This window comes from Lepidochelys kempii, chromosome 1 (assembly GCF_965140265.1).
Source record: "Lepidochelys kempii isolate rLepKem1 chromosome 1, rLepKem1.hap2, whole genome shotgun sequence".
NCBI lineage: Eukaryota > Metazoa > Chordata > Testudines > Cheloniidae > Lepidochelys > Lepidochelys kempii.
The window spans coordinates 35,657,277-35,678,525 of NC_133256.1; the positions used below are offsets into that span (position 1 = coordinate 35,657,277).

Genomic DNA, 21,249 nt, shown 5'->3' on the forward strand with positions numbered 1-21,249 from the left:
CAGGAGACCTCAGTTCTACTCCCACCTCTGTTACTGTGTCCCCTTGGGTGGCTCACTTCATAGAATCACCTCTCTATGACTCTGTTTCTGCTCCACCCTCCACCCTCTGTCTGTCTTGTGTATGTAGACTGAAAACTCTTTCAGGAGGTACAGTAATGCACACAATGGGGCCCTAAGCCCAGTTGGGTCTTCTAGTTACCATCATAACATAAATATTACTACGACCAACATCCTAGCATTAGGGACTGACACCATCAGGTCTCCTCACATCTACCTTTAACATGTTGTTGGGATACCATTGCTAGTTTCTCTTAGTCTTATTGAAATACTGAGTTGTAGCATTTGGATGCTGAGTGAAAGGTTTCCAAGGGTCTGCCTACAGTTTCTACCACTGCAGATCCACTAACAGTAGTAGTGCGGGAATAGATTGTTAAGTCTAGAGATGACAGTGGTTAAAATGCCTGCAGGCAGTCTACATTCGGGCTCCCAACACTAAAGCTGCACCAATGGAAAGTCAATAGTGGAGAATTTAAAGAGAAACATTACTAAAAACAAAGCCTAAGAAAATGAGAAATTAGCAGTGTGGTGTCCTATCAACATCTTCTGCCAAAGTGCCTAACTGCACTTTCTTTCCACTTCACCAACCAATAATGTTACACCAAAGTTAATTTCCTGATAATGGCCTTGGTTCTCTGCTCTAGTACTACCCTGGTGGATTGCAGTGTTCTACCCTTACCAAGGTCAGTTCAGTTACACTGGCATAAAACTGGCATAACAGAGTGGATAATCAGGCCATGTGTCTTTAAAACTATATACCCTCGATGAAATCCTGGCCTCACAAAGTCAATGTGAGTTTTGCCACTGACTTTCACACGGTCAGAATTTCACCCCTTCTCTCTTTCCTATTGTGAAAAGTAAAATAAATTCCTCTGTTAATACTTAATTTATAATTATAATACTTAATAAATTTCTCTGTTAATACTTCTCTCTTTCCTATTGTGAAAAGTAAAATGAATTTCTCTGTTAATACCAAATTTTACTATAATTTTAGTAACACAAGGAGACAACTACCAGTATCTAACCTTGGCTAATGTCTTAAAATAACTGTGTTTATTGTACAATTTTAAAGGCAGTAACAACTACAGGATGGGTTTTAAAATGCCTCTGCACAGTACTACCACACGCAAAGATTTAGGCTGAAAATAGCGTCTCTTTCAGCGGGTTACTGTTTTTCAAGAACCACACACCAGTTTCCCTGATCATAGTAACTCTTTTGAATTCTTATGCAATCCAGGGTTTTGCAGGCTGCTTCCAGTTCTCCTTCACAGAACACATGATAATAGCGGTGGAAAACAGGACTGAATTCTTGCAATTCCTTAGAACCAGCTGGAAGCTGAAGGACTTTGGCATATTCCCCTTTCTTGTTAGTGCCCCCTTTCAGGTGCCAGGGAACCAGCACATCTTGAGAATGAAAGGACGTTCTGTTAGTATGAACAGGCAGCTTGGAGTTAATTACCTGCTTTGCATTGCTGCCTTTATCCTTAGAGTCATTAAGGATTTGGTCAGAACATGCTGAGTCTTGGCTACCATTGTCATGCGTTTGATCACAGAACAATCCCCAGGCCACATCAGTATTGATTTCCTCTTCTTTCCCTTTACTAGCTCTCATTTCCTTAAGGTACTTTGACTTCTGTTTGTTGTATTCTTGTTCCATTGCCCAGACATAAATGAGTGCCTTTCCGCCAGGCCTTAGGAGCCGGGCTAATTCACAGACAGCAGCCAGTCTTCTTTCCTAGTAATGAAAAGACTCAGTGAGTACATATGCAGTTAGTACATAAGCAGGAACACAACGTAATGGAACTGACAGCAACACCACTGCTGCAATGAACAGAAATGATTCCTCCCTGCTCTACCCCCAGGTACGAAACAGACTAGAGATATTTTTTTTCCATCCTACTCTTTGGTTATGTGTTCTTAGCCTGACAGAAGTGAGCATACTCCCCACTTGTGGGTGATGATGAGTAAGGGGGCAGGGGAGTAATTCATTCATAAAGTAGGTTTCAGAGTAACAGCCGTGTTAGTCTGTATTTGCAAAAAGAAAAGGAGTACTTGTGGCACCTTAGAGACTAACCAATTTATTTGAGCATAAGCTTTCGTGAGCTACAGCTCACTTCATCGGATGCATCCGATGAAGTGAGCTGTAGCTCACGAAAGCTTATGCTCAAATAAATTGGTTAGTCTCTAAGGTGCCACAAGTACTCCTTTTCTTTATTCATAAAGTAGTCAACCACTACTCAAATGGGCTAGACCAAAGCTACATGGGAACTACTTTTTGTCTACAATATGTGGTAACATCAGCTGTATTGATTTTATTTATTTTTATTACAAGTAGCACTCAGAGGCGCCAATTGAGATACAGGCCCCACCCTGCTGGGTGCTGTACAAACACACAGTCCCTGCCACAAAAATCTTACAATCTAAATAGACAAGACAGACAAAGTGTTGTGATCCCCACTTTAGAGAGAGAGAATTGAGGCACAAAATCTCAGACTGAGCCAGGAATTTAATCAACATCTCCTGAGTCCTAATGCAGAGTCTTCCTCTCAAATGTCATTAATTGTAACAAGAGCAAATGAAACATAGATGACTATACAATCAAACCAAATTCTTAAGAGAAAGTGGAATACCACCATGGTGGTCTGCACAGAGTGGGAAAATGACAGGGACAGGGATACCACTGCAGATTCTGATGTCTAAGGAAGTCTTTGAGTTGTAATACAGATCTATTGCAACCTTATCACCTAGGACAGCACCCAGCAAGCAATGGGAAGTGACTGGAGAAGCAAAGGCAGCTGATAAGGAGGGGAAATCACATGAAGACAATTTGTCAGGAGGAGCAGCCGTGAGTCAGGTTAGCTGGTGTGCTCTGCCTGCTGATCATCACACTAAACTCAGTCATTTCTCTGTCTACTGTGTCCTCCTTCCTTTTTGTCTGTCTTCTTCACATCTTTCTCATCATCTGCTTAGATTGTAAACTCTTAGAGGCAGGGACTCTACTTGATGTGTCCAGTGCGTGCACCCTAATCTCTGAAGGATGATTCTAGGAGCTACTGCAATACAAATTATTACTATTATTTATATTTGTATTATAGTAGTATCTAGAGGCATCAGCCCCATTGTGCTAGGCACTGTATAGACACAGAGCAAAGAGATGATACCTGCCCCAAAGAGCTTACATTCTAAATAATCTAAACAAATATTAAATCTATATAATAACAACATCAAGATGCAGCACAGCCCAATCTTATCAACCACCCCATGTGTAACATCTCTTCACCTTATGATCCTTTTAATGCCAGGGAGTAGGGAAAGTGTTGGAAGTTTCTGAGGCGGAAGGAGTTGCAGGAGACAAGAAGAGAAAGGAATGAGAAGGGATGAAGTGGCTATATCCATCCCCTCAGGCCTTCATCCTCCCTATCTGTACTTTCTCCTCTTTTCTTTCCCTCTCATTTCCTTACACTCCCACATTCTCTCCTCTTTTGAGATCCTCTTTTGCCATTCACTTTCCTGTGGGACAAGCTGGTGACCTCTTGTGAGATCTACAGATGTGAGTGGACTTACTGCTGTAGAAAAATGGTGGATTACAGCAATGGAGATGCAGGCATCACAAGAACTATTTCGAACTGGCACAGACAATGCGTCACAAACAAAAGCCTGGAATTTCTTTTCTCCACAGATGTCCACCAGGTTTTGGCTACGATCACAGCCAATCTGTAACAGAAAGGGTATTGTTAAACTGCTGGTTTTCACAGGAAGATAGTTACAGGAATGGCTCCATCAATTTCTTCTGTTCAGACACTACACTGGATACATTTTAGTAAAAAAAATAAGTTTTAGTTAAAGGGAGAAAAAAAAATAGTCCAAATTATTTTTTTTGTTGCTGCTCATTTAAAATTGGCCTGTGGGGTACTGAACTCTCCAATTATTGCTTATGGACCCTTGATTCTGAAAAGCATGAGCTAAAATAGCCTTGGGACTGCTTGGGATAGTTCTCAAGGTACCCAGGCTATGAACCACCTTGTTACTTCCTGCCTCCAGCATGAGGGAGCCTTGCCTGTGCTAGCTGAGGGTTTGCTCCTTAACACCACCAGCCTGCCAGGCACTCAAACACTCTCCTCAGGGCTATGCCAATCCCGTCTTTACCTTGCAGATTAACAATCGATGTGCCCCTGTTCCCTTGAAATATTCCCCTGTGATATCCATCCCGACACTGGCTACTCACAGAAATCCCACATCCCCTGCTCTCAAAGGAACAGTGCACCCCACTTTACCAGTTTTACCTTATATCACCTATATATCCTGTATAATGCACAGCACTTGTGAGCACTTATAACAAAAGAAGCTTTATTTAAGAAAGAACAGGGATTCTACTAGACAAGAGAGATGGAAACAAATGGTGACAACAGAAAACAAAATCATACAACGCAAATTAGGGTCTGTGCTTATTAATGACCTTTCCTATTTAATAAATAGGTTTTCTCCACCCCAAAAGTTCAGTCTGTTGCAGAGCTGGCTGGCTTCTCAGGAACCAGGATCCAACTTTTCATGACACCACCGCCCCCAAGATATCTCCTCAGTGAATGGATGCAAAGTGTCTTTCTCCACCCTGTGATATAATGAATCAGTCTTTTGTCTTTACTCACAACCAGGGTGATTTCTGGTCTGGTATAATGTTCCCTTTTTACCTCAAAGTGGTTTCAATTGTTTGCAGTTGTCTTTTGTGATTTTCCATTCACTATTCAGAAATGGGGCAAAGCTAGACCACCACAGACTAACCACAGAGAGGTGATAACTCCCTTCTGCTTAAATGGGCCATCACCAAGTCATCTGATTCCCTCGTGACTAACTTTTACTCCAAATCTATAAGGCATCATTTCAATATAGTTACATTATGCCTTAAATATTACTGTACATGCATCTTTCAATGATTATGAATATTGATAAGTTATAAGTTTTCAGTAGAGATCTCACATGCTGTCCTGTATGGATAAATACCATGGAAGTGGTGTATTAAGTGTTGTGAGTTTATCATATCTGAGACATGAGTTGCTTGAAAAGAACAGAAAACCCTTTGCCAGTTGGCACCAATGGGCCTCTGTGACACTGCTCCAACTTACATTACTGACATTTGGTCCTTCAGGTAGACAGGAACGGGGGAATGGAGTTCTGTCCTGCTCCTGATATTCTTCCTCTTCCTTCCAGCTGTTGGCTTTACACAGGGAGAAGTACCTATGTAGCTGCACACAGTCCTTCACCACAGGAACTGTTAATTGGCTACTTATAATCCAACCACTCTGCACCTTGTGTCTGACTAGTAACCCCTTAGGTATTTAAAAACGTGGGTAATATCCAACAGGTCAACTGTAGTATCAATGGTAAAACTCTCATTCACTGACTTCACTGGAGCCAGGATTTGGCACCCAGATGCCACCTTTTTGTCTGATAAAATTTTAAACAGCTAAAATACTGAACTCCCCATAGTTGGATTTTCTAATGGAACAAAGCAATTCAGCTCTAACTCTGGTGGTGCCAGTCGTGTCGCTATAGTATTTGCTATAAAGATTCAATACACATCGACACTTCGTAGTTTCTGTTTGAGTACGGAAATGTGAAATGTGTAGGTATACACATCCCAGCCCCAAAATATCATCACAAATACAAGGGTTAGAATTGAATGTTCAGCCCTTGTGTAACTTTAACAGAGTCACAGTATATACCAAGGGAGATGGGCCACAGGGTCAGTCTTAGGGCAGATTTCATAATATGGTATTTACTTAGTTTGTACTTCCCTTTGCATTCAAGTCAAGAGTGAAGAGAAACAGCATCTACAAACATCCTTTTACATGCCTTACATCAAAAGAATAAATCCGCGATCAGCAAGGTCCTTCTGTAAAACAATCCTGCAGTGATGCATGCATCTCTTTGATTTCCAGGTCTGCCACCTGTATTGAATTTAATAGTCATGTTACCAAAATATAGTCCAAATGCATGTTGGCTGGGAATATTAAATTTATTTTTGTTTTAAATAATCATCAATAGGAAGATAATGGAAAACAAGATTCCTAAATAATATTTGCTGGCAGTGTTTGTTTTCTTTGAAACAAAAAGAATTCTAAGTCAGGCGGAATGGGAGAAGAATAGCAAACCACGTGTTCCAGAGTAACAGCCGTGTTAGTCTGTATTCTCAAAAAGGAGTACTTGTGGCACCTTAGAGACTAACCAATTTATTTGAGCATAAGCTTTCGTGAGCTACAGCTAAATTGGTTAGTCTCTAAGGTGCCACAAGTACTCTTTTTCTTTTTGAAACCACGTGTTCTGACTAATCAATTTACTAAAGGTGACAGCATAGTTTAAATTTAAAAAAATCTCTGCTGCATTAATTTGTAAAAATTACTATATCGAGAGAGAGTGTAAGAAACAGCTGAGTTATCCATAATACCATCACATTTTCTGGGTTCAATATAGCTTAGCTTTTGAGAATACAGTTAAGGCTTCTTTGCAAATTCCTACAGGGGCTGGCAGAATCTGAGCATGCCCAGTTACCTACACTGGATGGTTCCAGCTTTCCTCTGAGTGCCACCCTGCACTGGGCTTGGATCACAGGTGCCTGGATCTTCTGTCCAGGTAGGTGTTACACCCCTGCTCCGCCTGAGGCCTCACCCCTGCTCCGTCCCTTCCCCCAAAGCCTCACCCTCGTCCTGCCTCTTCCCACCCCTGCTCCGGCCCCTCCCATCCACAGCCAAACAGCTGATCAGCAAAGCCCACCAAACAGCTGATGGGTTTTTTTCCATGGGTGCTCCAGCCCTGGAGTACCCATGGAGTCAGTGCCTATGACTTGGATCCTCCCTTTTAAGGAGCTGCCCCCTCCACGTTTGACAGGCCTCACAGGTATACCCAGCTAGGACTGACTGTGCTCAGAGGAGCTCTTTAATCACTTTCTGACTGCAGTAGGATCTTATCCCACAATACACCCACTCACACCTAAGGACAATTTGGCCCTACACTTGTACAGTAGAAATGGGCTTGGTAGTGTGAATTAAATAAAAGCCACAGAAATGACCTTGAAAGAAACCACACTGTACACTAATGAAATCCAGTGAACTGAAACTAACTGAGAAGAACAAATCACATGACAGCCAGAATGTCAGGTCCTAATTTGCATCTAAATTATATGAAATAATTGTGAAGTCAGGCTTACTTATAATGTCATACTTATTAAAGTGAATCCACTTCCCAAAACAAAAAGACTGTATCTTGTGATGATCAAGGAGACCTTGAAACATGTTGGTTACAATGCACAGTGGATCTACAAAAGGTTCACTAGGCTTAATATAACATTGTATTTAATGTAATTATGATAGAACCTGTGTGTATATGCATAAGTACTGAACACAGAGAACCACCATAAATCTGTCTCTTACAGGAGTTAAGCAAGTTTAAGATCCTTACTAGGATTAGCACAGGATGATTTTTTATATATAGTTATCAAAGAATAATTACGATATTCCAGCATTTTATATGTTACAGTGTGAGAACTATACACATACTGTATCACTTCAAAACAAATACACATTGGCTTACGTCTTTTAAAAACAATGAGCCAGATCCTCAGCAAGTGTAAACTGGGTGAGTTCAATGGAGTGGCCCGTTATTTTTATGAGTATTTTTTTTCCATAGTGAAAAGGCAGTTTTGTCTTGTGAGATGTTGTCTGGCATTTACTGCCAGAGACAGAGAGTCAGAACTCTGGGCTCCTGTTCCCAGCTTCGTCACTGACTTGCTGGAGTGAGCTAGGGAAAAATATCACTTCACCATCAGAGTGATATGGTGAAGCTTCATGTTCACAAAGCAATTTTAGGGTCAGAGAAGTGTCCCATATTATCATCTAGCATACCCTCTCCCTTACATTGCTCTCTGATTAAAAATAAAATAAATAATTAAGAAAATGCCCTACGTATAACAGGGAGCATTTTAGTTTTTGTCAAGATAAGTTTTTAAATATTGTTTTGTTCAGCAAGGGATGCTGTCTTCACTGTTATTTTCTGGAACAGTGGGGAAAGGAAGGAATTATTATTGTGTGTCCAAAAATGTGGTAGGAACCTGACAAAAATGAGTGAAGATATCAGTCAGCTGTACAATGGTAAGTTACTGAATGGTCTTCCTCTTGCATGTCTGTGCAGCACCTAACCCATTTTTTGAGCCATCACAGCCTAGATAACTAATAATAGTCCTGGAAATCCCTGGAGTCTTTGGTTAGTTCCTCAGCCAGCATCTTCACCTCCTGTTTATCCTTCTCCTCTTCTGGTTCTCACTATATGCTCTCTTTGGAAGACCTCTGGGGCTTGACCTACTACCACTTCTGCTAGTCTCATTTCTTTCCTCTTGTGGCGCGTTATGCGATGGAACCCCAGCTCTTTCCAGGATTTTTCACCCTCGGCCACATCTCTCAGAATTTAAATGCAATCTCTGTAGGAAAACCAAAGTTTAGGGGGAAAACCCCAGTGCTATTTTTACGTTGACCTGACACAGGTGTTTTGGTAATGCCGCTGACCTTCCTTTTCTTTCCCCAGAGTTTCAGCAGGGCATGTCCTTCTCTAACAATTCTCACTAAGGGTACGTCCACGCAGCCTGTGGCAGTGAGACTCCAAGCCCAGGTCGAGAGACTCAGGCTTTTGGGTCTCACGCTACTGTATTAAAAATAACGGTGTAGACGCTGCAGCGTGAGCTCTGAAACCTGGGGCAGGGGATGGACTTTAGAGCCTGAGCCACAACTTAAGAGCGCTATTTACACAGCTATTTTTATCACAACAGCATGAACCCCACGGAGCCTGAGGCTGTTGCTTCCCATGAGCCTAGGCTCAGAGGCTCTCTGCTGCTAGCTGACAGACCAGCCATGACCCTGGTTCTCACGCAGCAAGATAACCATATCCCCATGGCAAGACCTTGCAGCTGTGTCCACAGGACATGGCGTGCTCAGTCTACATGCATAGGAGTTTCTTCCTCTTTCCCCAGGAGTTCTCTGCAGCATTTCCATATATAGTTATACATTTTAAGGCCAGAGGGGCCCAGTATGATCACCTAGAATGATCTGCAAAACACAGACCATAGAATTTCACCGAGTGATTCCTGCATCAAGCCCAGCACTTCTGGTTGAGCAAAAGCATCTCTTTTTGAAATTCATTAAATCTCAATTTAGATATTTCAAGTGATGGAGAATCCATCACATCCCTAGGTAAGTTGTGTATTTTTAAGGTTCCCCCTTTTCTTATCCGTTTTGGGAATCCTTTCAATCTTATTTCAGCAAATCAAGCTCCTTGCTTGGAACCACCTGAAGTCTCTTATCTGTGTCAGGTACTGTAGCTGAATGTTCAGTTGAGCATAGCTCAAGTCTAATCATGCTAGCAGCCAGGAGTTTTACACCTTTTATTATTTCCTTGAAGGAGGCTAGCATCTCAGGTTTAAGTGGTTTTATTTTAGACAGCAATCCCCTAATGGCTGCCTTTGTGGCACACACATTCCTACCTTTTTCCATTATTCTTTGTGAATAGAACACTGGCCCACAGGGAGTTCCACAATGGATGCTGCTGCTTCTCTCTCGTAGCTTGCAAAAAACCACTTAATGTAAGCATTGCATTTCTGCACAATACTTCCAGGGTTGTAATCTTTAGACACTCGTTAGTTGCAGTTTCAGGGTCTCCTTGATTTTCTAAGGCCTCAGCTACACTGCAATTTCAGTCTGTGATACAGTTCCACCAAGGCAAGCCACTTAACGTAGACATGGTTTACAGTAGCATATCCAACTCTGTTTTACACCAGAATAAGCTGCACTGGCAAAAATCATATCTGCACTGGGGTTTGTAGCTGGGCAGGTAAAACCCCATCATAAACAAGTTCTCAGTCACTTAAATTGCCACATGTGGGCTATGGATGAGCAGTGCTGCTAAGGAGCAGACCATGTAACCCATTAGACCGAAGAGAGAAATGGAAGAATAAAAGGGAAGTTATAGGGAAGGAACGTGGGGATTGAGAAAAATGGGAAGAGCAGTGATTTGTAAGCATTTCTGGCAGCCCCTACTGTCACTACTGGACTTCTAGCAGCCCAGCTGCCATGGTTTCATCCAGAGATGGCTGCATTTCAGTGGTGAGTAAAAGGATTCTAATAGCATATAGTTAGTAAAGTCATATGGAATGGAACATGGGGACAAAAGATGCTAAATAAAGACACTATTAATGCCATCACAACCTGGGAGAGGCTAAGTCCTCAGCCAAGATTAGGTAGAGATAGAAAAAACACTATTATGTTGCTGTGACAGAATACACCCCACATGTTGTTGTAATAATGTCTGTACAAGGCATGCCTTGTGAGGTATCATTTAAAAACTCATGACTTGCTGATCAATGATACAGCAACATGCACATAGCAGTGCTGTATATAAAGTTATGAACATAAGCTGAAAACATGACTGAAGTATGTTTCCCAGATAAGTCTGGGAAGTGGCTAAACCAATTCCTCGGAGACAAAGGGCAAGCTGACGCCTCAGCCAGGTGTCAACAAGGCTAATGGACCATTCCCTGCTAAGTGGCCATTCTTTGGCAAGGAAGGGGGCAGCAAGGACAAAAATCTACGTCTTAGCAAAGAAACAGCATGGAGTTTCCTTTCTTCACCAGACTGCCTGTAGCCTTGCTCCCAGCTGGAAATGCTTCTCAGAGCGGGGCAGGACTATAAAAAGAAGGGGCAGACACCCCAAAACACCCCTCTCTCTTTCTCCCTATCACCTCATTCGTCACACCTGAGAAGACAAAAGGAAACACCCATTGGACTCTGGAGGGGTCCAGACCTGAGAGTTTGGTCAGTAATCTGCTGGAGCATGTGGTAAGAAAGTCTGCTTTGCAACTCAGTTAGTTTCTTAAGTAGATACTAGTAAACATGTTATCTTTATTTTTCTTGTAACCATTCTGACTTTTACGCCTCATTACTTGTACTCATTTAAAATCTCTCTCTCTTTGTAGTTAACAAACTTGTTTTATTGCTTTCTCTCAGCCAGTGTGTTTAAATTGAAGTGTCTGGATAGCTATTTAAAATAATAAAATGGCATATTATTCCTTTAAAGGAATAGCAGATTTAATATATTTGTACTGTCCAGGAGAGGGCTGGACAGTACAGGACAGACATTTCTGGGGGAAGATCTGGGTCTAGGGGTATGTTGGGGTCACCCTACCACATAGCCCAGGCTGGTAAGAGTCACAGTGAGACTGGCTGGCTACAGCATGCACAGACATAGCTGGGAGTGACACACATGCCAGAGGCTGTTTGTGAGCACTCCAGGTTGGAGGCTGTAGTAGCAAGGCACTGTAAAGGGCACCCCAGGTTACAGAGCCAGGGTGACACAGCTACTCATTAATCTGGATTGTGCCCCGGTATGTCATAGTATCCCATCATTATATATATTCTTTGTACTTTACCTCATTATAACTAACTCCACCTAGTGGAATTAGTTCATTTCAGTCTCTTGGAACCTGATTGATTCAACTCATCAGACGCAGATAGAGAGAACAACATCTAATTCTGAAATCCAACCACCAAATGAAATTATATGGCTCCCGAGAGAAACATTTCAGCTATAACTAATAGCATGAGAGTCTTGAGGAACCAAATTACATTCTAGCAAGTGTGCGCACATGCACGCACACACACACAGAGCAAGAAAGACGACAGTACAGCCACAGCAAGAGAGAAAAATTCCCTTGCTTTAGCTGGTCTGAGTCAGACCTTTAGGATTTCTTTCACGTAGTGTTTTGTTTTCTACTGCACAGAACCAAGATGCCTTTGGAAATAATATGCTGCGTCTAAAACGGGAGGTTCATCTCTCACTAGCATAATATCAGAATCAACTCATATACATCAATATGTTCACTTGTTTTGTGCTTCTTGCTCACCTGTTCTTTTGGAGCTCTTCAGCCCCCAGCCACCCCACCTCAAGATCTTTCACCCCTTCAGTTACTCTTTATTGAGAGAGCAGGGCAATGGAGGCTCCCCAGAACAGACTGCCTGCCCAGTGTTTAGTCAGCACTGTCTGACCACTACCCAACACAGAGAACTGGCTCCAGGGATACTTTGTAAGTCAGTTCTTCCTATCTGCTTTCACATGTCACCAGGTTCACTGAAATGCCATCTCCTCTGGGAGGACAGCATAACCAATGGAGCCCTGATACTTCCACCAACTTGCACTAATAATGCACCAAACCTTTTACTCCCCTTTCTGAAAAAACAGCACATTTTATGTGATACTCCAAATCCTGGCTGATCCTAGACTGGGAGGGAGAAAGGAGTGGGGAGAAAGAGACCCATGTCTCCCTGCAGAAAAGGTAAAGTGCTATATAAGTGCCAAGTAAATACTTAAATTAAGTAAATCATTAATTAAAGTTTGTAAAATACTTTGAGATCCTTGGACAGGGGCTGCTACAAAAGTGCAAATTTGCTACACTAAAATCCACCATTTTACATCTTATGTATTACCACAGTTCTCATTAATGTCAATATTCTTGCCAAGGTCTACTTGATACACTTTCACATAGTCACTGTTTGTTTGCACTTTCCATCAATGTGTCATCCCAATTAAAAATGGAAACTCTGAAAATGCAAGGCTACAATGCCCTTGAAGCTTATGCTGTAGCTCTTTGGAGATGCTGTACCTTCCCATGTGCATTCACACATGACCACCCCTGCTTTGGCATGCTGAAAACTTGGAGTCAGATCCAAAGCCCACTGAATTCAATAGGAGTCTTTGTATTGACTTCAGTGGGCTTTGAACTTAGGTCATTGTAGTGGTCTAGGCTGAAATACGGCATTATAAGAAAACAAAAGCCCTAGACATAGATATCAAAGTCGTACTTAAAAACAATGACATAAATGTAACAAAAGCCAGCTAAAAAACCCAGGGAATTGTTTGGTGAAAATCAGTTCCTCTGGCTCCTTTGCATATACTACAACAATGAAATACCCATGTGAGCCAAAAAAACACTGGGATCTCATATTTTATCAGATGCACAATCTTCTGTCAGTTTCTGTCCTAACTAAATGAGGCTCTGATTCCATCTCTCACTCAAAATTCTTCACCTGAGTTTCTTATTGTCATGCAATTGGTGTCCTCTATTGTAACAGAATAATACAGCCATTACAGCATAGCTGGTTTTGTTGAGTGTGCCTGAATTCATGCTGGTTCCATTGTCACACAATAATACCTGCCTAGACAAGGCTCTGTGTAATCAGCTAAAGAAAGTCAAGCAAACACAATAGCACAGACAGCTGTGGGGACATTTTCAGACAGTGCCTAAAGATTAAAACACCGTGAAACGTACCTTAACTTTGAATTGCTGTTAGAGCTGCTATTTAAAAGTACCCTTTCTAAAAATGTACTGAAACCTCTACAGCACACTGCCTACACGCAGAAAATACTTGTCTCAGTTCCTTCTCTTTACTTTCCAATATCTGCAGGTCAAAATACTTCAGGCGGCACAGTAGCATTGATATATTTGTGTGCCTTAATAAAATAACTCAATTTCTCAGCGATGTGTCACTGTATCCTGTCCTAGAGTATCTGGGCTGAGAGTTCTGAATAGGCATTATGAATACAGAGAGACCTTTTAAAAGGAACGAATAAGTATTGTCCTGTAAGGGCAGACCACAATTACTGAGAAAAACGCTGGGTCAAATACCTCCCTCAGTCAAGGGAGAAAAATGGAGGAAAGATTTTATTCTCTGTTTCTTACTCCTGGGGGAATTCTGCACCAAAAAATTAAAAATCCTGTGCCCAAAACTTAAAAATTCTGCACACAATATTTTAAAATTCTGCAAAGTTTATTTCTCAAAATAACACTACATAATCACCGAGGTTTAAATTATTTTGGTAATTTATTTCAAAATACCTGTCAGCAAGTATGTCTGAAACAATACAGACACACACAAAAATTCTCCCTGGAGTTGAGAGTTAAAGAAACCGCTATGACAACCCAGTTCCTGTTTCTCAGCAGTGTCCTCTATGTGCGAGCTGGGCTCTGCCAGGTCCAGTGGCCCCTGGTGGTAGCCAGCAACACTGCAGCCCATTTCTGTGGGGGAAAGGAAATTATGCACAAAAAACATTAATTTCTGCAAAATTCTGCATTGCGTAGTGGTGTAGAATTCCCCCAGGAGTAATAGTATCTACAGACCAATCCTGTTATCCTGATACTTCACCTGCCAAAACAAGTGTACTCTGCAAATTCCCCCCCACCCTTCAGTTCACACTCATATCTGACCCAAGTCAATGGGGCTAAAACAATGTATGAAATGTGATCGGGCTCAGACATACTCACTGCAAAAGCCCAATAAGCACCAGCAGGGACACAAGGGACAGCTGCATCCTCTCCCTGGAGTAAAAAGGGCAGAGCATGCTGACGAATCCAGCACAATAATTCTATAATGAAGCACCAGTCTATAATGAACCCCAACGGCACCTGCCACTAAAGATAATGCTTACATGTTGCCCCATGTTCTAAACTACTTCCTGTGGGACTGTGCAGCAATGCTTCAGGGAAACAGGTACAAAATCCCTTTAAGGGCTATATTTTCAGAAGGGCTGAGCCTAACTCTCACACAAATTTGCACCCACAAAATAAACTATGGGCACAAACCAAAATATATGCATGTCCAACTTCCTGGTATGCTCCCACAATCATAGGAACAGCCCTCCATTTAGTCCAGTATACAATCCCAGACAGTGGCCAGTACCAAGCACTTCAGAGGAAGGTGCATAAAAACACCTTAATGGACATTTATAGCATAAACTACCCCGGGATAAACATCCTCCTAAGCTAAACACCAGGTGATAGGGGTTATGTTCTGAAGCCTGGAGGTTTATATCACTTATAAAAAAAAATTCTCATTAGCTATGGAACTATTTAATCCTACTCTGAATCCTGTTAAGCAGTGGTACCTTGTGGCAATGAGTTCCATAAGTTAATTATGGACTGTGTGTATCAATTTTAAATAGGGTCACCTTTCAATTTCATGGTCCGGCCTCTTGCTCTCACATTATGAAAATGGGTAAACAGAAGTGCCTGATCTACCTACTCCTGGACCCCAAACATGCATGGATTTAAACATGAACAGAGTTGGGGCCATATTGATCTCCTCAAATGAAACACTTTTAATATCTTCAGTCTCTCTTCATACCATAGTCTCTCGATGCCTGTATTCATTTTAATCCCCAATCCCTAGACCTCTTATGTTTCTGCTATGTCTTTTTTTGAGATAGGGCAACTAGAACGGAGCACTGTATTCCAGGGAGGGAATCCCATTAATTTACAGAGTGGCATTATAGTACTACTAGGATGATCCGAGGAATGGAAAACTTGTCTTATGAAAGGAGACTCAGGGAGCTTGGCTTGTTTAGCCTAACTAAAAGAAGGTTGAGGGGAGATATGATTGCTCTCTATAAATATATCAGAGGGATAAATACCAGAGAGGGAGAGGAATTATTTAAACTCAGTACCAATGTGGACACAAGAACAAATGGATATAAACTGGCCACTAGGAAATTTAGATTAGAAATTAGACGAAGGTTTCTAACCATCAGAGGAGTGAAGTTTTGGAATAGCCTTCCGAGGGAAGTAGTGGGGGCAAAAGATCTATCTTGCTTTAAGATTAAACTCGATAAGTTTATGGAGGAGATGGTATGATGGGATAACATGGTTTTGGTAATTAAATATTCATGGTAAATAGGCCCAATGGCCTGTGATGGGTTTTTAGATGGGGTAAGATCCAAGTTACCCGGGAAAGAATTTTCTGTAGTATCTGGCTGATGAATCTTGCCCATATGCTCAGGGTTTAGCTGATCGCCATATTTGGGGTCGGGAAGGAATTTTCCTCCAGGGCAGATTGGAAGGCCCTGGAGGTTTTTCGCCTTCCTCTGTAGCATGGGGCACGGGTCACTTGCTGGAGGATTCTCTGCTCCTTGAGGTCTTCAAACTACAATTTGAGGACTTCAATAGCACAGATATAGGTGTGAGGTCTTTTTTAGGAGTGGTGGGTGAAATTCTGTGGCCTGCATTGTGCAGGAGGTCAGACTAGATGATCATAATGGTCCCTTCTGACCTAAATATCTATGAATCTATGAATCTATTTTCATTAGAATTCTCTCTCATTTTTTACATAATCTAACATTTTGTTGGCTTTTTTTTTACTATTGCCATGCCCTGAGATGTGTTCATTGAGCTGTCCCCAAGGACACGCAGGTGTTTTTCCTGAATTGTTAGAGTTAATTTAGAATATATAACACTTATGAGTAGTTTAAATTATTTCTTCCAATCTGCATTATCTTGCATTTGTCAACCAATTGCATCTGTCACTGTGCTGCTGAGTCACCAAGCTCTCTTAGGTCTCTCTGAAAGTTCCTCATATTCGTATCTAGCCTTGACTACCCTTAATCATTTTGTGTCATCTGTTAATTTTGCAAAATATACATCAGTGACTGTGAGTCTTGATCCTTGATCCACAGGGCATGTCGGCACTACCAAGCTCCAACCTGCCCCTAGTGGCCTGCTAGGCTAGCCTAGTGGCTAACTGTTGTCAGAATAGGAACTGAACTCTTACAGAGGACCCCAGTCCTGGAATCCAATTGGGAGACTGCTAGGTGTCCTGATTGGTTCACAGCATCTATATAAATCCAGCTCAGGAACAGGAAGTTGTCCATGCAACTGGACTCCCCGTGCTTTGACTGTTCCCCTGAGATACCTGCTCCTACTGCCGATCTCCCAGTAACCTGACCCTACCTGCCTCCTGACCTCTGTTTGCCCTCTGGCCTGTCTCAGACACTGACATCCTGGTATCAGACCTGACCTGACTCCCAACCCCAGCTCTGACTAGTAGGTCAGACCATCCACATCCCAGTTGTGACATCTGTTCCTTATAGCCCACCCCTTAGCTATTAGAACAAACCAGAGTCCGTCCTGTGCTCAGCTGACCTGAGTCTTTGAAAAAGTGGAGGTGACTTACCTGTAACTGGAGGTTACCGGAGATGTGTTGTCCCGATCTGTATTCCACACCTGAGTCCACATGTGCACCATGTGCCTGAGTCCAGAGATTTTTAGTAAGATGTGCCCATAGGTCTTCACATGTGCAATTGTTTTCCTCTTGCTCTGAACTGAGGGCTGTCAAAAACCTACAGCTAAGTAGCATAAAATCCCTCCTTTACCTGTAAAGGGTTAAGAAACTCAGATAACCTGGCTGGCACCTAACCAAAAGGACCAATAAGGTGAGAAGATACTTTCAAATCTGTGGGGTAAGGTTTTTGTTTTGGGCTTGAGTGTCCTCTCCGGAGACAAAGAGAGAGATCAAGCAAGTCATCTAGCTCCTACTGAATGATTCATCTAAACTTACAGACATAGTAAGTAATTGCAAGGAAATGCGTTAGAGTCTCTTTTGTTTAGCTTGTGAATTTTCCCTGTGTTAAGAGGGAGGTTTATTGTAACTTTGAAGTTTTCCCTAAAAGGTAATCCTCTATGTTTTAAATCTTATTACTGTGTAAAATTACCTTCCATCCTGATTTTACAGAGGTGTTTCTTTTACTTTTTTTGTCTTTGTAATAAAGTTCTGTTTTTTAAGAATCTGATTGGTTTTTAGTGTCCTAAAAACCCAAGGGGCTGGTCTGTGCTCACCTGGTTTACCTATTTGGTTGGTAGATTATTCTCAAACCTCCCCAGGAAAGGGGGTGAAGGAGCTTGGGGGAATATTTTGGGGAAACAGAAACTCCAAGTGGTCCTTTCCCTGAATCTTTGTCTAACTCACTTGGTTGTGGCAGCAGTACCCATCCAAGGACAAGGAAGGATTTGTGCCTTGGGGAAGTTTTTTACCTAAGCTGGTAGAAATAAGCTTAGGGGGTCTTTCATGCGCGTCCCCACATCTATAGCCCAGAGTTCAGAGTGGGGAGGGAATCCTAACAAGGGCATAAGAGGCAGTGTGGAACAACACCTCTCCAGTTCCTTCTCTTATCATGAATCCTGTCATGATCCTCAGCAGAGGGGACGAAGGGTGGACACTGGAATACAGGTAGGAATACAGGAATACACATCTCAAAGAACCTTCAGTGACAGGTAAGTCACCTCCTCTTCTCCTTTGAGTGTTGGTCCCTATGTGTATTCCACACATGGGAGATTAGTAAGCAGTAGTCAAACCAGAGGCAGGTGCTAGGATTCAGATGGCATGGATGTCTGTAGTACTGCTGGTCCCACAGCTGTATCTGCAGTAGAGGTCTGTAGTACTGCTGGTCCCACAGCTGCATCTACAGTAAGGCATAACACTTTGCAAAAGTATGGATAGAGCTCCAGATAGCCACCCTACATATATCTAGCAGAGATACATCTCATAGAGATGCTGTAGAGGTTGCTTGCATGCTAGTGGAGTGGGCTCTCATCCCCTTCAAGGGTGGGGGGGGGATACATACTAGTTGGTAACAAAGGATGAGGCAGTCCGAGGTCCATTTAAAGAGTCTCTGCACAGACAGTATTTGACATCTTGATTGTTACCCTAAGGTGATAAATACTCTAGGTGTTTTCCTAATTGCTTTTTACCTGAAGATGGAACCCTAGTGCATGTCAGATGACTGGAGATTGAAGCTTTCTTCCCTCACCAGAAGCATAAGGTTTTGAAAAAATACCAGTAAGTGGATGGTTTAATACATGTGAAACTCAGAAATTACTATAGGGGTGAATTTTAGGTGGAGGCAGAGAGACCTTCTCTTTATGAAAAGTGGTATATGGTGGATCTGCCATGAGCACTCCGAGCTTACTCAGACTTCTGGCTGATGTGATGGCAACTAGGAAGGCAACTTTCACTGAGAGATGGGACATGGAACAAGTAGCTATTGGTTCAAAAGGAAGTCTGTAAGTATTGAAAGGATGATACTAAGATCCCATTGTAGTGTTGGTTTCACCACTGGTGGGAAAGTTCTAATGAGTCCCTTCAGGAATCTAATTGTGACGAATCTTTGGCAGAACTTGTGGTGTTCATGGGATGGGAGGAAAGGTATATCTGAGGTGGTCCATCCAAGGTAGCAGAAGGGAATCGCTCTTGAAGCCCTGACCCAGCATTACTCTGGAGCAGTACAGGGGGAGTTACTTGTTCACCTGTGAAGTGAAGATGTCCCCACAGAATGAAGATCTTGTTCAGGACAGAATTATAAATCCCCCATTCGTGTTCCATGTAAAAATATCTGCTGAGACTGTCCTATAGGGAGTTATGCACATCAGACTGTATACTGCCAAGAGAGTTATGTGGTTTCTAATGTACCTAATTCAATAAATTTATTGGTTCTACATACAAAGAAAGGGATCCTGTCCCCCCCTTTTTGTTTATGTAGAAGATAGTCATCATGTTGTCTGACATCATCTGGATATGGTGGAATCAGATGAGTGGAAGGAATGCATTGCAGGCTAGATGTACCGTCCTTAATTCCTGTAGGTTGGGATGCATCTGGCCTCTCAAGAAGGTTCAGGTGCATGGTGCAGTGTGACTGTCCATGTGGGCTCCCCAACCTAAGAGGGAAGCATCTGTGGTGGGTTGTGCACCAGGCAAGAGAAGCCATGACCTTGGTCAGGACTGTTATTCTGGCATTGATGGTGTCTTTGTCTGGTGAGTAAATGGACCGAGTCCACTTACCAAAGCCTAGGATTCTCACTCAATATTGAGAAGACTAAAGTGCTCTATCAACCTGCTTCAGGCCTTGCACATGATCCACCACATATCACCATTGAGGGTCAGACTTTGGAGACAGTTGAGCACTTTTGCTACCTCGGTAGCCAACTTTCTCAAAATGCAAAAATCGACTGTGAAATCCAGCACAGGATCCAGTGTGCAAGTGCTTCCTTTGGGAAATTTAATCTGAGGAGTTTTCACAGATCATGACCTACGGCAGGACATCAAGATCCAGGTCGATAAGACAATTGTTGTTCCTACACTCCTCCATGGATGGGAAACTTGGATGACCTATTGACAGCACCTCAAGTGCTTGGAGAGGTATCACCAACTATGCCTCTGGAAAATCCTTTGTGTAAAGTGGCAAGATAGCTGAACTAATGTCAGCACCCTCGCTGAAGCCAATGTCACCAGCATTGAAGCAATGATCCTCATGCACCAACTTCACTGGGCTGGACGTCCTGTGCTGATGCCAGACTCTCGCCTCCCAAAACAAGTCCTCTACTCTCAGCTCACCCTGGGTCAGTGATCCCATGGGGGTCAGAGGAAATGCTACAAAGACACACTGAAAGTGTATCTTAGGAAAACTGATGTGGACATCACTAGCTGGAAGGAGCAAGCCACTAACTGACCCCAACGGTGTGCATACATATCTGTGAGTGGAATACACAGAGGGACCATCACTTGAAGAACTTTTTCTCTCTAGTTAGATGTGGAGATTTTTCTTTCTGGAGAGCGCTCAGTCAGGAATGAAAGATTGCAATGTACTTGACATACCAGTGGACTAATAATTATTTTCAGGCTAGAGGGGTCAGGCATAAACATGCCTGCTTATAAATCAGTTCTTTCTGGCTTGTAACATCAGTAATGCAAACAGCTGTATTACAAACAGCTTATGTTTTATAGTGGAGTATAAATAGTAGGACAAACTCCTAGATAGATAAACAAGTCAGACTTTCATTATTATTAATGAAGGGAGGAGAGTGAGTGTGTGGGGATGTGCCAGAGGGTAGAAGATACAGTTGAGTGACAGAATACAGGAGATTAGTGAATGTTAGTGATGGGGGTGTCTTTGATGATGGGAAAAGAGAAAGGAATCGATAAGGAAGATGAGAGAAAGAACAGTGATTGAAGGGAGACAAAAAACTGCAAGAACACAATCACAACAATGAAAGGAGAAAGGTCAGAAGAAGAGAAAAAGGGGCGATGGAAAACTTATACACCACAAAAACTGGTAAGAAAGGAAAAGAGAAACAAGGAAGAAATGTTACACCAAGATTTATTGGGCAGAATGGACATTAAACGGGAACAGAAGCAATAACATGTAGGAGACCAAGTAGGCCAGATCGTTAGGTGGCATAAATCAGTGTAGCTCCATTGACTTCAATGGCTCTATGCCAATTTTAACCAATGAGGATCTGGCCCAGTATGTTTGGGTTTTTTAAATGACTACTGAATAGCA

General features: G+C 42.3%; 1 protein-coding gene across 1 annotated transcript in view; it reads right to left on the bottom strand.

Moving 5' to 3' along the window:
- Positions 1-1,078: 1,078 nt before the first annotated feature.
- Positions 1,079-21,249, bottom strand: part of ALKBH8 (alkB homolog 8, tRNA methyltransferase) — a 79,162-nt gene continuing 58,991 nt past the window's right edge. The window contains exons 11-12 of the mRNA XM_073338719.1: positions 3,622-3,771; positions 1,079-1,792 (exon numbers count right to left, since the gene is read on the bottom strand). Of these exons, the coding sequence (XP_073194820.1) occupies positions 1,223-1,792; positions 3,622-3,771 (720 nt within the window). The 3' untranslated portion in view covers positions 1,079-1,222. The remainder of the gene's footprint in view (positions 1,793-3,621; positions 3,772-21,249) is intronic.